Genomic DNA, 16,001 nt, shown 5'->3' with positions numbered 1-16,001 from the left:
AACTGTCTCTTTAAGAGATGGTGTAATGGGGACTGTCTCTTTAAGAGATGGTTTATTGGGGACTGTCTCTTTAAGTGGTGGTTTAATGGGGACTGTCTCTTTAAGTGGTGGTTTAATGGGGACTGACTCTTTAAGAGATGGTTTAATAGGGACTGTCCCTTTAAGAGACGGTTTAATGGGGACTGTTCCTTTAAGTGATGGTTTAATGGGGACTGTCTCTTTAAGATATAGTTTAATGGGGATTGTTCCTTTAAGAGATAGTTTAATGGGGTCTGTCTCTTTAAGAGATGGTTTAATGAAGACTGTCTCTTTAAGAGATGGTTTAATGGGTACTGTCCCTTTAAGTGATGGTTTAATGGGGACTGTTCTTTTTAGAGACGGTTTAATGGGGACTGTTCCTTTAAGAGACGGTTTAATGGGGACTGTTTCTTTACGAGATGTTTAAATGGGGACTGTCTCTTTAAGAGACGGTTTAATGGGGACTGTTCCTTTAAGAGATGGTTTAATGCGGACTGTCTCTTTAAGTGATGGTTTAATGGGGACTGTCTTTTTAAGAGATGGTTTAATGGGGACTGTTCCTTTAAGAGATAGTTTAATGGGGTCTGTCTCTTTAAGAGATGGTTTAATGAGGACTGTCTCTTTAAGAGACGGTTTAATGGGGACTGTTCCTTTAAGTGATGTTTGTAGATTCTGACCCGCTTGCTGGTGATTTCTCGGAGACAGATTTCCAGCACAAGCTCACAGTCCAGGCCTCCCCACAGCTCCATAAGAAGAAGGGTTTACTGGAAGCTGGATCCGACTCGCCGAACATCACCTCCTTCGTGCCGCGCCTCAGAGCGATTCAGTGTAAGCAAAAACCCGCGGAGACTCCGGCGACTGGAGCCCAACCCAGAGAGGAAAAACCAGCGCCTAATTCACTCACTGCGTTCCCACCACCCTGGAACCCCGACACTGCCACCCTGGAACCCCGACACCGCCACCGCCATCCTGTCATCCCGACACCGCCACCCTGTCACCCCGACACTGCCACCCTGTAACCCCGACACTGTCACCCCGACACCGCCACCCTGTCACCCCGACACCACCACCCTGTCACCCCAACACCGCCACCCTGTAACACCGACACCGCCACCCTGTCACCCCGACACCACCACCCTGTCACCCCAACACCGCCACCCTGTCACCCCGACACCGCCACCCTGTAACCCCTCAGCCCGCCACCCTGTAACCCCTCAGCCCGCCACCCTGTAACCCCTCAGCCCGCCACCCTGTAACCCCTCAGCCCGCCACCCTGTAACCCCTCAGCCCGCCACCCTGTAACCCCTCAGCCCGCCACCCTGTAACCCCTCAGCCCGCCACCCTGTAACCCCTCAGCCCGCCACCCTGTCACCCCGACACCGCCACCCTGTCACCCCGACACCGCCACCCTGTCACCCCGACACCGCCACCCTGTCACCCCGACACCGCCACCCTGTCACCCCGACACCGCCACCCTGTCACCCCGACACCGCCACCCTGTAACCCCTCACCCCGCCACCCTGTAACACCGAGACTGCCACCCTGTCACCCCGACACCGCCACCCTGTCACCCCGACACCGCCACCCTGTAACCTCTCAGCCCACCACCCTGTAACCCCTCACCCCGCCACCCTGTAACCCCTCACCCCGCCACCCTGTAATCCCGACACTGCGACCCTGACACCGTATACATGTAACCCTCACCCTGCGGCCAGGTCCACCGTGACCCTGTTCACTCCGGTCCCGCAACCCCATCCAGCCTGGCCCCGCGATCCCATCCACCGCGACATGTCCACCCCTTCTCCATTCCCTCTATTCCTCCCCCCTCACCTCCTGTCTTTCTCTCTCTCTCTGTATCTCTGTCTCTCTCTCTCTGTCTCTCTCTCTCTATCTGTCTCTCTCTCTCTGTCTCTGTCAATCTCTCTCTCTCTGTCTCTATCTCTCTGTCTCTCTCTCTCTGTCTCTCTCTATCTCTCTCTCTCTGTCTCTATTTCTCTGTCTCTCTCTCTCTGTCTCTATCTCTCTCTCTCTGTCTCTATCTCTCTCTCTGTCTGTCTCTCTCTATTTGTCTCTCTCTCTGTCTCTCTCCCTTTCTGCCTCTCCCTCTCTGTCTCTCTCCCTCTGTCTCTCTCTTTCTCTGTCTCTCTCTCTGTATCTCTCTCTCTGTCTCTCTCTCTGTCTCTCTCTCTCTCTGTCTCTCTCTCTCTGTCTCTGTCAATCTCTCTCTCTCTGTCAATCTCTCTCTCTCTGTCTCTATCTCTCTGTCTCTCTCTATCTCTCTCTCTCTATCTCTCTCTCTCTGTCTCTATCTCTCTGTCTCTCTCTCTCTGTCTCTATCTCTCTCTCTCTGTCTCTATCTCTCTGTCTCTCTCTCTCTGTCTCTATCTCTCTCTCTCTGTCTCTATCTCTCTCTCTGTCTGTCTCTCTCTATTTGTCTCTCTCTCTGTCTCTCTCCCTTTCTGCCTCTCCCTCTCTGTCTCTCTCCCTCTGTCTCTCTCCCTCTGTCTCTCTCCCTCTGTCTCTCTCCCTCTGTCTCTCTCCCTCTGTCTCTCTCTTTCTCTGTCTCTCTCTCTGTATCTCTCTCTCTGTCTCTCTCTCTGTCTCTCTCTCTGTCTCTCTCTCTCTCTGTCTCTCTCTCTATCTGTCTCTTTCTCTGTCTCCATTTGTCTGTCTGTCTGTCTCTCTCTCTGTCTCTCTCTCTCTGTCTCTCTCTCTCTGTCTCTCTCTCTCTGTCTCTCTCTCTCTGTCTCTCTCTCTCTGTCTCTCTCTCTCTGTCTCTCTATCTGTCTCTCTCTCTGTCTTTCTCTCTCTGTCTGTCTCTCTCTCTCTGTCTCACTCTCTGTCTCTCTCTCTCTCTCTCTCTGTGTCTCTCTCTCTCTGTCTGTCTCTCTCTGTCTCTCTCTGTCTCTGTCTCTCTCTGTGTGTCTTTCTCTCTCTGTCTCTCTCTCTCTCTCTCTGTCTCTCTTTCTCTCTCCGCCGTCCTCTCTTCCTCCTCCATTCACGTCTCCTTTTGCCTTGTTCTGTCTCAGTGATTCCCAACCAGCTGAATGGAGCGTGGAGCCGGAGTCCGGCCTGGAGTCCGGAACATTCCAATGGGGAGGAATGTGTGAAAGGAGAGAGGGGTCGAAGCTGGGGAAACCACTTGGCAAAACCCTGGGAAATTCCGGCCAATGAAAGGTGAGACCGTGTGTTGGTAAATAATCAGGAGTAATGTGTTTGTTAGCGACACTCCAAAAGAGTTTGGGTTAGGGGGGATTGGCCAGGTTAAATTGCCCCTCAGTGTCAGGGAGACTTGCAAAGGGAAGGAGGGGTGAAGGGTTAGGGGTCAGGGGGAGCAGGTGATGGAATGAGGGTCTGGGTAGATACTCTGTCAGAGAGTTAGTGCAGATTCGATGGGCCCAATGGCCTTTCCTGCACTGTAAGGATTCTATGATGGGAAACAGTAACTTGGTGAATGGACACCGACACTCTGGAACTCTCCAGTTCAGTTTCTTTTTTAAAGCCAGTCTGTCACGTCCGGCACTCTGGCTGCTCAATCAATTTGTTAACCACTGAAAATCATCTCACGTGCCACCCTCGCCAACTCCTATACCAGCATCTGTCAGTCGTCTATTGCACCCTCACCTCCTCTTTAGGGAGACAGGGTGTGTGATGCCCGGATGCAGCATGCCCACTCGTTAAGCTGCTTAAACAGATTAGTAATAAATACCTGGGGAACACCACCCCCTGCAAGTTTCCCCCTCCGAGCCACTCACCATCCCAACTCGGAAATATATCGGCCGTTCCTTCACTGTGGCTGGGGCCAGAATGGTGGAACTCCCTCCCTAACAGCACTGTGGGTGTACCTACACCACACATGGGGACTGACTGATGTCCAATCACAATCCTGGAACTCCCTCCCTAACAGCACTGTGGGTGTACCTACACCACACGGGGACTGCAGTGGGTTAAAGATGGCGGCTCCCCCACCCCCTTCTCAAGGAATAACTAGGGAGGGACAGTAAATTCTGGACCCGCCAGTGAGGCCCACAACCTGTGAAAGAATAAAAAATATTTGGATAAGTGTTTGATAAATTGCAGCATCCAAGGATATGGGAGAGAGGCAGGAAAGTGGGATTCACGCACCTTTATTGGTTGTTATTACATAGAAACTAGAAGCAGCAGGAGGCCATTCAGCCCTTCGAGCCTGCTCCACCATTCATTATGATCATGGCTGATCATCGAATTCAATATCCAGGTGGCACAGTGGGTTAGCGCTGCTGTCTCACAGTGCCCAGGGACCCGGGTTCACACAGTGGGTTAGCGCTGCTGTCTCACAGTGCCCAGGGACCCGGGTTCACACAGTGGGTTAGCGCTGCTGTCTCACAGCGCCCAGGGACCCGGGTTCACACAGTGGGTTAGCGCTGCTGTCTCACAGCGCCCAGGGACCCGGGTTCACACAGTGGGTTAGCACTGCTGTCTCACAGTGCCCAGGGACCCGGGTTCACACAGTGGGTTAGCGCTGCTGTCTCACAGCGCCCAGGGACCCGGGTTCACACAGTGGGTTAGCGCTGCTGTCTCACAGCGCCCAGGGACCCGGGTTCACACAGTGGGTTAGCGCTGCTGTCTCACAGCGCCCAGGGACCCGGGTTCACACAGTGGGTTAGCACTGCTGTCTCACAGCACCCAGGGACCCGGGTTCACACAGTGGGTTAGCGCTGCTGTCTCACAGCGCCCAGGGACCCGGGTTCACACAGTGGGTTAGCGCTGCTGTCTCACAGTGCCCAGGGACCCGGGTTCACACAGTGGGTTAGCACTGCTGTCTCACAGAACCCAGGGACCCGGGTTCACACAGTGGGTTAGCGCTGCTGTCTCACAGCGCCCAGGGACCCGGGTTCACACAGTGGGTTAGCACTGCTGTCTCACAGCGCCCAGGGACCCGGGTTCACACAGTGAGTTAGCGCTGCTCCCTCACAGTGCCCAGGGACCCGGGTTCACACAGTGGGTTAGCACTGCTGTCTCACAGTGCCCAGGGACCCGGGTTCACACAGTGGGTTAGCACTGCTGTCTCACAGTGCCCAGGGACCCGGGTTCACACAGTGGGTTAGCACTGCTGTCTCACAGTGCCCAGGGACCCGGGTTCACACAGTGGGTTAGCGCTGCTGTCTCACAGCACCCAGGGACCCGGGTTCACACAGTGGGTTAGCACTGCTGTCTCACAGCGCCCAGGGACCTGGGTTCACACAGTGGGTTAGCACTGCTGTCTCACAGCGCCCAGGGACCCGGGTTCACACAGTGGGTTAGCACTGCTGTCTCACAGCGCCCAGGGACCCGGGTTCACACAGTGGGTTAGCGCTGCTGTCTCACAGTGCCCAGGGACCCGGGTTCACACAGTGGGTTAGCACTGCTGTCTCACAGCGCCCAGGGACCCGGGTTCACACAGTGGGTTAGCACTGCTCCCTCACAGTGCCCAGGGACCCGGGTTCACACAGTGGGTTAGCGCTGCTCCCTCACAGTGCCCAGGGACCCGGGTTCACACAGTGGGTTAGCACTGCTCCCTCACAGTGCCCAGGGACCCGGGTTCACACAGTGGGTTAGCGCTGCTGTCTCACAGCGCCCAGGGACCCGGGTTCACACAGTGGGTTAGCACTGCTGTCTCACAGTGCCCAGGGACCCGGGTTCACACAGTGGGTTAGCGCTGCTGTCTCACAGTGCCCAGGGACCCGGGTTCACACAGTGGGTTAGCGCTGCTGTCTCACAGCGCCCAGGGACCCGGGTTCACACAGTGGGTTAGCGCTGCTCCCTCACAGTGCCCAGGGACCCGGGTTCACACAGTGGGTTAGCGCTGCTGTCTCACAGCGCCCAGGGACCCGGGTTCACACAGTGGGTTAGCACTGCTGCCTCACAGTGCCCAGGGACCCGGGTTCAAACAGTGGGTTAGCACTGCTGTCTCACAGCGCCCAGGGACCCGGGTTCACACAGTGGGTTAGCACTGCTGTCTCACAGCGCCCAGGGACCCGGGTTCACACAGTGGGTTAGCACTGCTGTCTCACAGTGCCCAGGGACCCGGGTTCACACAGTGGGTTAGCGCTGCTGTCTCACAGCGCCCAGGGACCCGGGTTCACACAGTGGGTTAGCGCTGCTGTCTCACAGCACCCAGGGACCCGGGTTCACACAGTGGGTTAGCGCTGCTGTCTCACAGTGCCCAGGGACCCGGGTTCACACAGTGGGTTAGCGCTGCTGTCTCACAGCGCCCAGGGACCCGGGTTCACACAGTGGGTTAGCACTGCTGTCTCACAGTGCCCAGGGACCCGGGTTCACACAGTGAGTTAGCGCTGCTGTCTCACAGCGCCCAGGGACCCGGGTTCACACAGTGGGTTAGCACTGCTGTCTCACAGCGTCCAGGGACCCGGGTTCACACAGTTGGTTAGCACTGCTGTCTCACAGCGTCCAGGGACCCGGGTTCACACAGTGGGTTAGCGCTGCTCCCTCACAGTGCCCAGGGACCCGGGTTCACACAGTGGGTTAGCACTGCTGTCTCACAGCATCCAGGGACCCGGGTTCACACAGTGGGTTAGCACTGCTGTCTCACAGTGCCCAGGGACCCGGGTTCACACAGTGGGTTAGCACTGCTGTCTCACAGTGCCCAGGGACCCGGGTTCACACAGTGGGTTAGCGCTGCTGTCTCACAGCACCCGGGGACCCGGGTTCACACAGTGGGTTAGCACTGCTGTCTCAAAGTGCCCAGGGACCCGGGTTCACACAGTGGGTTAGCACTGCTGTCTCACAGTGCCCAGGGACCCGGGTTCACACAGTGGGTTAGCGCTGCTCCCTCACAGTGCCCAGGGACCCGGGTTCACACAGTGGGTTAGCACTGCTGTCTCACAGTGCCCAGGGACCCGGGTTCACACAGTGAGTTAGCGCTGCTGTCTCACAGCGCCCAGGGACCCGGGTTCACACAGTGGGTTAGCACTGCTGTCTCACAGCATCCAGGGACCCGGGTTCACACAGTGGGTTAGCACTGCTGTCTCACAGCATCCAGGGACCCGGGTTCACACAGTGGGTTAGCACTGCTGTCTCACAGCGTCCAGGGACTCGGGTTCACACAGTGGGTTAGCGCTGCTCCCTCACAGTGCCCAGGGACCCGGGTTCACACAGTGGGTTAGCGCTGCTGTCTCACAGCGCCCAGGGACCCGGGTTCACACAGTGGGTTAGCACTGCTGTCTCACAGCGCCCAGGGACCCGGGTTCACACAGTGGGTTAGCACTGCTGTCTCACAGCGTCCAGGAACCCGGGTTCACACAGTGGGTTAGCACTGCTGTCTCGCAGCGCCCAGGGACCCGGGTTCACACAGTGGGTTAGCACTGCTGTCTCACAGTGCCCAGGGACCCGGGTTCACACAGTGGGTTAGCACTGCTGTCTCACAGCGCCCAGGGACCCGGGTTCACACAGTGGGTTAGCGCTGCTCCCTCACAGTGCCCAGGGACCCGGGTTCACACAGTGGGTTAGCACTGCTGTCTCACAGCATCCAGGGACCCGGGTTCACACAGTGGGTTAGCACTGCTGTCTCACAGCATCCAGGGACCCGGGTTCACACAGTGGGTTAGCGCTGCTGTCTCACAGCGCCCAGGGACCCGGGTTCACACAGTGGGTTAGCACTGCTGTCTCACAGCGTCCAGGGACTCGGGTTCACACAGTGGGTTAGCGCTGCTCCCTCACAGTGCCCAGGGACCCGGGTTCACACAGTGGGTTAGCGCTGCTCCCTCACAGTGCCCAGGGACCCGGGTTCACACAGTGGGTTAGCGCTGCTGTCTCACAGCGCCCAGGGACCCGGGTTCACACAGTGGGTTAGCACTGCTGTCTCACAGCGCCCAGGGACCCGGGTTCACACAGTGGGTTAGCGCTGCTGCCTCACAGCGCCCAGGGACCCGGGTTCACACAGTGGGTTAGCACTGCTGTCTCACAGCGCCCAGGGACCCGGGTTCACACAGTGGGTTAGCGCTGCTGCCTCACAGTGCCCAGGGACCCGGTTTCGATTCCTGGCTCGGGTCACTGTCCGTGTGGAGACTGCACATTCTCTCAGTGTTTGCGTGGGTTTCCCCCGGGTGCTCCGGTCTCGTCCAAAGATGTGGTGTTGGGTGGATTGGCCATGCTAAATTGCCCCTTAGTGTCGGTGGGAGGGGGTTAGTTAGGTAAATGCATGTGGTTGTGGGGATAGGTTGGAATTGTTGCCGGTACAGATTTGATGGGTCAAATGGCCTCCTTCTGCACTGCAGGGATTCTGTGATTCTGTGAAACCAAACCTGGAGTCTAAGGTAGAAGAACACATCCCAGAACAGTGCTGACACTGGCTCGTTTCTCAGTGCTGGGTGACTAAAATATTATCTTCCTCAGGCTGCGATCCCTTCCGGATATTTGGAATGCAGAGAATGAGAATGAAGGCCCAACTCCCTCCTTGTCAAACCTGATGGCACACACTCTCTCAGGTACGTGATGGCACACACACTCTCTCAGGTATGTGTAGGCACACACACTCTCTCAGGTATGTGTCGGCACACACACTCTCTCAGGTAAGTGAATGCACACACACTCTCAGGTATGTGAATGCACACACTCTCTCAGGTATGTGAAGGCACACACACTCTCTCAGGTACATGAAGGCACACACACTCTCTCAGGTATGTGAAGGCACACACACTCTCTCAGGTATGTGAAGGCACACACACTCTCTCAGGTATGTGAAGGCACACACACTCTCTCAGGTATGTGTAGGCACACACACTCTCTCAGGTATGTGAATGCACACACACTCTCAGGTATGTGAATGCACACACTCTCTCAGGTATGTGAAGGCACACACACTCTCTCAGGTACATGAAGGCACACACACTCTCTCAGGTATGTGAAGGCACACACGCTCTCTCAGGTACATGAAGGCACACACTCTCTCTCAGGTATGTGAAGGCACACACTCTGTTGTTTGTGAAGGCACACACTCTCTCAGGTACGTGAAGGCACACACACTCTCTCAGGTATGTGTAGGCATACACACTCTCTCAGGTATGTGAAGGCACACACACTCTCTCAGGTACGTGAAGGCACACACTCTCTCAGGTATGTGAAGGCACACTCTCTCTCAGGTATGTGAAGGCACACACACTCTCTCAGGTATGTGAAGGCACACACACTCTCTCAGGTATGTGAAGGCACACACACTCTCAGGTATGTGTAGGCATACACTCTCTCTCAGGTATGTGAAGGCACACACACTCTCTCAGGTATGTGAAGGCACACACACTCTCTCAGGTATGTGAAGGCACACACACTCTCAGGTATGTGAAGGCACACACACTCTCAGGTATGTGAAGGCACACACACTCTCAGGTATGTGAAGGCACACAGTCTCTCTCAGGTATGTGAAGGCACACACTCTCTCTCAGGTATGTGAAGGCACACACTCTCTGTTGTTTGTGAAGGCACACACACTCTCTCAGGTACGTGAAGGCACACACACTCTCTCAGGTATGTGTAGGCATACACACTCTCTCAGGTATGTGAAGGCACACACTCTCTCAGGTATGTGAAGGCACACACTCTCTCAGGTATGTGAAGGCACACACACTCTCTCAGGTATGTGAAGGCACACACACTCTCTCAGGTATGTGAAGGCACACACACTCTCTCAGGTATGTGAACGCACACACACTCTCTCAGGTATGTGTAGGCATACACTCTCTCAGGTATGTGAAGGCACACACTCAGGTATGTGAAGGCACACACACTCAGGTATGTGAAGGCACACACACTCTCTCAGGTATGTGTAGGCACACACTCTCTCTCAGGTACGTGAAGGCACACACTCAGGTATGTGAAGGCACACACACTCTCTCAGGTACTTGATGGCACAGGGACTTGCATCAAACCTGGGACATGGGTGTTGCTGACTGGGCCAGCTTTTAAAGTTTATTTATCAACGTCACAAGTAGGTTTAGATTAACACTGAGGAGACAGAGAGAGCAGCTGTACCACGCGGGAAGCAGTGCCAAATTTAGATTCCCTGATTCAGCAACATGCAAGGGCTACCAACTAAAACGTGGCCGGTGAAGATGGCCCAGGGAAGCAGCGACGGCCTCGTGCTACTAATCAGCGAATGTTCTGGGGACCCGGGTTCGAATCCCACCACAGCAGATGGTGGAATTTAAATTCAATAAAAAATCTGGAATTAAGAATCTACTGATGACCCATTGTGGGAAAAACCCATCTGGTTCCCTTTAGGGAAGGAAATCTGGTGCTAAATTCTCCCTCAGTGTAACCCAAACAGGCGCTGGAATGTGGGCGACTCGGGGAATTTCACAGTAACTTCTAACTCATAACAGTAACTCGTGGGTGGCACGTTGGCACAGTGGGTTAGTGCTGTTGCTTCACAGCGCCAGGGATCTGGGTTCGATTCCCGGCCTTGGGTCACTGTCTGTGTGGAGTTTGCACATTCTCCCTGTGTCTGTGTGGGTTTCCTCCGGGTGCTCCGGTTTCCTCCCACAGTCCAAAGATGTGCGGGTTAGGTTGATTGGCCGTGCTAAATTGCCCCTTAGTGTCCAGGGATGTGTCGGTTAGAGGGATTAGTGGGTATAATATGTAGGGATATGGGGGTAGGGCCTGGGTGGGATTGTGTTCGGTGCAGACTCGATGGGCCGAAGGGCCTCTTTCTGCACTGTCGGGTTCTATGATTCATTGCAGTGTTAATGTAAGCCAACTCGTGACTCTAATAAAACAAACATTAATTTTTGATATCTAGGTGACCCCGTCAGGAATGGAGAACTGGTTCCCGTGGACTGTGGTCCTGTTGATAGCCTACCTCACACCGGCAGTGACGGGTACCGGGACGCAGGCAGCGGTGATGAGTTGGACGAGGCTCTCCGGCGGGAGTTCAAGCCCACCGGCTGGGCATTGATGGGCAGTGCCGCAGTGTTGGCCTCAGTGGCTCTGGGAAGGGACTTGGCCAGGCTGCGCCCCCTGGAGACGGAGGCAGCGAGGGCGGGAGGCTGCCCTAGCAACCAGAACTCTCCCCAGGTCACACACCGCAAGAAGGCCCGCAAGGAACACGATGCGGGGGACCTGATCTGCTTCCCCACCCCCCTCAACTCCACCCGGATGCTAATGGACCCGAGGAGCCCCGAACCCCCCGAGGGCGACCGGGACCCAGGCGCGAGCGGCAGGCCGGGTCTCTCGGTTGACCGGGTCGAAGGTCAGGAGTTGACGGTGTGCGGTGAACTGTTGCTGGGGCCCCCGGTGACCCCGCGGAGGGACAGGAAGCATGACAGCAGAGAAAGACCAACTGAGATCTGTATCGATAGCCCAGGTAAGGGGGGGGAAGGGGGGGGTGGGAAATTGGGGGGGCAGTGAAACTAAGCCTGCAGGGGGGGCCGGGGGAGCCTCAGTCAACCTGTCACACACCCATAGATGTCACATGGAGCTAAAAGCATAGATTTGGATGGGAGATTGGGAGCTGAGGGATGAATTTTTTTGTTATTCAATCGTGGGACATGGGTGTCCCTGGCTGGGTCAGCATTTATTGCCCATCCCTAGTTGCCCCTTGGAGGGCAGTTGAGAGTCTCCCACATTGCTGTGGCTCTGGAGTCACATGTAGGCCAGACCGGGGTAAGGACAGCAGATTTCCTCCCCTAAAGGGAACCAGATGGGTTTTTCCCACAATGGATCATCAGCAGATTCTTAATTCCAGATATTTTTTATTGAATTCAAATTTGGGTGGCACAGTGGGTTAGTGCTGCTGCCTCACAGTGCCAGGGATCCGGGTTCAATTCCCGGCTTGCGTCACTGTGCAGAGTCTGCACACTGTCCCCATGTCTGCGTGGGTTTCCTCCAGGTGCTCCGGTTTACTCCCACAGTCCAAAGATGTGCAGGTTAGGTGGATTGGCCATGCTAAATTGCCCCTTAGTGTCCAAAGATGTGCAGGTTAGGGGGATTGGCCACGGTAAGTTGCCCCTTAGTGTATTGTATTCAAGAAGCAGCTGGATATAGCACTTGGGGTGAACAGGATCAAAGGTTATGGGGAGAAAGCAGGATTAGGCTATTGAGTTGGATGATCAGCCATGATGGTGATGAATGGCAGGGCAGGCATGGAGGGCCGAATGGCCTCCTCCTGCTCCTATCTTCTGTGTACGACATAAAACCTGGTTGTAATTTAGAGAGTGACTAAATTCTATTTGTGTGAATGAGTGGAAATTATATTTCTTGGAACTGCGGACCATTAGAATCTTGTTTTACTGGGGAATAGTTAATAGTTAGAAGGGGTTTTTTTGGTTTGTTAATAGTTCAGTTAACTTGCTCATAGTTAGATAAATAAACAGTTTGGTGTGTATCTGAGAGTGAGTGTCGGGGATTTAGTTGGTGTTTAAACACTAGGCATTGCTGAAAAGCAGGTCACACCACTTCACACACACCTTTTACAGATTATAGGGGGAGGTATTCCTCTCTGGGGGTTTCAGGGTTCGTTCTCGGGGGGGGATTGACTGCTGCTTTATAACAACTGGGATTGAGAGATTTTCTTTGACATTTTTGACTCTCTCCCTGTCTCTTCCTTTCAGGAAACACTGCCTTTGCTTCTGGGATTGTTCCAGATCAGGACAGCACAGGATTATCGTCCGTTCCTGAACACCCCCATCGGACACCCTGGCTCCGGGTGGAGCACCCTAAAACCAGCGCCCTCCCGAGACCTCGGCCCTCCCGGTGCCGGGCCAGGATCGACCCCTGGAGCTTTGTCTCAGCGGGAACGTGTGAACCGGGCCGGACTGCTGGCAGCCCTCCGCCCCCACCTGACCCCTTCAGCGCCCCGGGGCCGGGGGGCTGGCTGCCCCACCCCACCAACCCCTTCGCCCACCCGGAGCCAGCGCCCGCCACCCGCCTGCGACCCCCGGGGCCCTACAACCCTTTCGCCAGCGACAGGGCGCCCTCCTCCTCCTCCTGTCCCTTCCCGCCTCCCAACTCCGACCCCTTCAGCACCGCAGTGGCAAGAGCTGGTCTCTCGAGCCGCCCCTCGGCCGTAACGACCTCTGACCTCGCCGCCGGATCACCATGGCTCGCGGCCGGAGACGAGAGCCTGATCGACTTGGAGACGGAGATATGGACCAAAGTCAGCGGCCCCCCGAGCTAGGGTGTGGGAGCGAGGCACGGCGGGAGAGTCACTAACTCCGAGAGGATTGTCTACATGACCCATCCAGTCAAGGGGCCGATTTATACCAAATAATCCAGGGGAAAATCTCTCACTTACTTTGTGACCACCCAGCCCCCCTACTGGCCCCTCCCCAAGGGCAGTGGGTTGCGATTTATTTTGTATTTGGAATCGCTGAGCCACCGACCGGATCTGGGTGTGGGGGTGGGGAGGGAGCGAGGGGAGGAGGGAGGGAGGTGGGGGAGACTCCTGCGAGGTGAGCTCTGTACCTGTGAAAGTGCGATGTCTGCTGAGGCAGGGTGTGGGGGGGGAAGGGGGTGAACCTCTCGGGGTGGGGGAGACTCCCACGGGCAGCCTCTCCTGCGAGGTGAGCTCTGTACCTGTGAAAGTGCGATGTCTGCTGAGGCAGGGCGAGCAGGTCCTTCCACTGCCATAAAGCCCACCCTGTCTCACGTGACTGGGGGATAGGGGAGGGGGTTCATACAGGACGCCGTGGACTGTCAGGGGCGACACTGTCTGAACATCTTGTTATTTTGTAGACGGAAGAAATGTTTTTAAAAAGAGGTTAAAAATTATTATAATATTATTATTATTATTATTGAATAAAACTTCCCAATATCGCCAAAGGTGTCTGTACAATAGATTGTCAGATTGGGGCTGAGGTAGGTCTGGTCAGCTCAACTAATCCCCCCCTCTCTCTCTCAGGGAGATATCTGTACACTGACTGGTGTCTCTCAGTCCCCCCTCTCTCTCAGGGAGATATCTGTACACTGACTGGTGTCTCTCAGTCCCCTCTCTCTCTCTCAGGGAGATATCTGTACACTGACTGGTGTCTCTCAGTCCCCCCTCTCTCTCAGGGAGATATCTGTACACTGACTGGTGTCTCTCAGTCCCCTCTCTCTGGGAGATATCTGTACACTGACTGGTGTCTCTCAGTCCCCTCTCTCTCTCTCAGGGAGATATCTGTACACTGACTGGTGTCTCTCAGTCCCCTCTCTCTCTCAGGGAGATATCTGTACACTGACTGGTGTCTCTCAGTCCCCTCTCTCTCTCAGGGAGATATCTGTACACTGACTGGTGTCTCTCAGTCCCTTCTCTCTCTCAGGGAGATATCTGTACACTGACTGGTGTCTCTCAGTCCCCTCTCTCTCTGTCAGGGAGATATCTGTACACTGACTGGTGTCTCTCAGTCCCCCCTCTCTCTCAGGGAGATATCTGTACACTGACTGGTGTCTCTCAGTCCCCTCTCTCTCTCTCAGGGAGATATCTGTACACTGACTGGTGTCTCTCAGTCCCCTCTCTCTCTCTCAGGGAGATATCTGTACACTGACTGGTGTCTCTCAGTCCCCCCTCTCTCTCTCTGAGGGAGATATCTGTACACTGACTGGTGTCTCTCAGTCCCCTCTCTCTCTGTCAGGGAGATATCTGTACACTGACTGGTGTCTCTCAGTCCCTTCTCTCTCTCAGGGAGATATCTGTACACTGACTGGTGTCTCTCAGTCCCGTCTCTCTTTCTCAGGGAGATATCTGTACACTGACTGGTGTCTCTCAGTTATCTCTCTCTCTGTCAGGGAGATATCTGTACACTGACTGGTGTCTCTCAGTCCCCTCACTCCCTCTCAGGGAGATATCTGTACACTGACTGGTGTCTCTCAGTCCCCTCTCTTTCTCTGGGAGATATCTGTACACTGACTGGTGTCTCTCAGTCCCCCCTCTCTCAGGGAGATATCTGTACATTGACTGGTGTCTCTCAGTCCCCTCTGTCTCTCTCAGGGAGATATCTGTACACTGACTGGTGTCTCTCAGTTATCTCTCTCTCTGTCAGGGAGATATCTGTACACTGACTGGTGTCTCTCAGTCCCCTCTCTCTCTCTCAGGGAGATATCTGTACACTGACTGGTGTCTCTCAGTCCCCTCTCTCTCTCAGGGAGATATCTGTACACTGACTGGTGTCTCTCAGTCCCCTCTCTCTCTCAGGGAGATATCTGTACACTGACTGGTGTCTCTCAGTCCCTTCTCTCTGTCAGGGAGATATCTGTACACTGACTGGTGTCTCTCAGTCCCCCCTCTCTCAGGGAGATATCTGTACACTGACTGGTGTCTTTCAGTCCCCTCTCTCTCTCTCTGGGAGATATCTGTACACTGACGGGTGTCTCTCAGTCCCCCCTCTCTCTCTCAGGGAGATATCTGTACACTGACTGGTGTCTCTCAGTCCCCTCTCTCTCTCTCAGGGAGATATCTGTACACTGACTGGTGTCTTTCAGTCCCCTCTCTTATCTCTTTCTGGGAGATATCTGTACACTGACTGGTGTCTCTCAGTTCCCTCTCTCTCTCTCAGGGTGATATCTATACACTGACTGGTGTCTCTCAGTCCCCTCTCTCTCTCTCTCTCTCTCAGGGAGATATCTGTACACTGACTGGTGTCTCTCAGTCCCCTCTCTCTCTCTCAGGGAGATATCTGTACACTGACTGGTGTCTCTCAGTCCCCTTTTTCTCAGGGATAGTGTGAGGTTAGACATGTGTGTGTGTTGGTGTGGGGTCAGACGTGTGTGTGGGGTTAGATGTGTGTGTGTTGGTGTGGGATCAGGTGTGTGTGTGTGTGTGTGTGTGGGTGGGTGGGTATGGGATCAGGTGTGTGTGTGTGTGTATGTTGGTGTGGGGTCAGATGTGTGTGTGTGTGTGTGTGTTGGTGTGGAGTCAGGGGTGTGTCTGTGTGTGTCTGTGTGAGTGTGTGTGTGTGTGTGTGTGTTGGTGTGGGGTCAGGTGTGTGTGTGTTGGTGTGGGGTCAGGTGTGTGTGTGTGTGTTGGTGTGGGGTCA

At 55.1% G+C, this 16,001-nt stretch overlaps 1 protein-coding gene across 1 annotated transcript in view; it reads left to right on the top strand.

Moving 5' to 3' along the window:
- Window positions 1–13,384, top strand: part of LOC145339216 (mitogen-activated protein kinase kinase kinase 11-like) — a 56,570-nt gene extending 43,186 nt beyond the window's left edge. The window contains exons 6-10 of the mRNA XM_080183610.1: window positions 724–846; window positions 3,048–3,195; window positions 8,392–8,483; window positions 10,790–11,353; window positions 12,600–13,384. Coding sequence (XP_080039736.1) covers window positions 724–846; window positions 3,048–3,195; window positions 8,392–8,483; window positions 10,790–11,353; window positions 12,600–13,165 — 1,493 coding nt within the window. The 3' untranslated portion in view covers window positions 13,166–13,384. The remainder of the gene's footprint in view (window positions 1–723; window positions 847–3,047; window positions 3,196–8,391; window positions 8,484–10,789; window positions 11,354–12,599) is intronic.
- The last annotated feature ends 2,617 nt before the right edge of the window (window positions 13,385–16,001 follow it).

Source organism: Carcharhinus amblyrhynchos, unplaced genomic scaffold, assembly GCF_965287045.1.
Source record: "Carcharhinus amblyrhynchos unplaced genomic scaffold, sCarAmb.v2.hapA chromosome_347, whole genome shotgun sequence".
Taxonomy (NCBI): Eukaryota; Metazoa; Chordata; class Chondrichthyes; order Carcharhiniformes; family Carcharhinidae; genus Carcharhinus; species Carcharhinus amblyrhynchos.
Note: the sequence above shows the minus strand (reverse complement) of the source record. Positions and strands in the feature narration are given on the sequence as shown.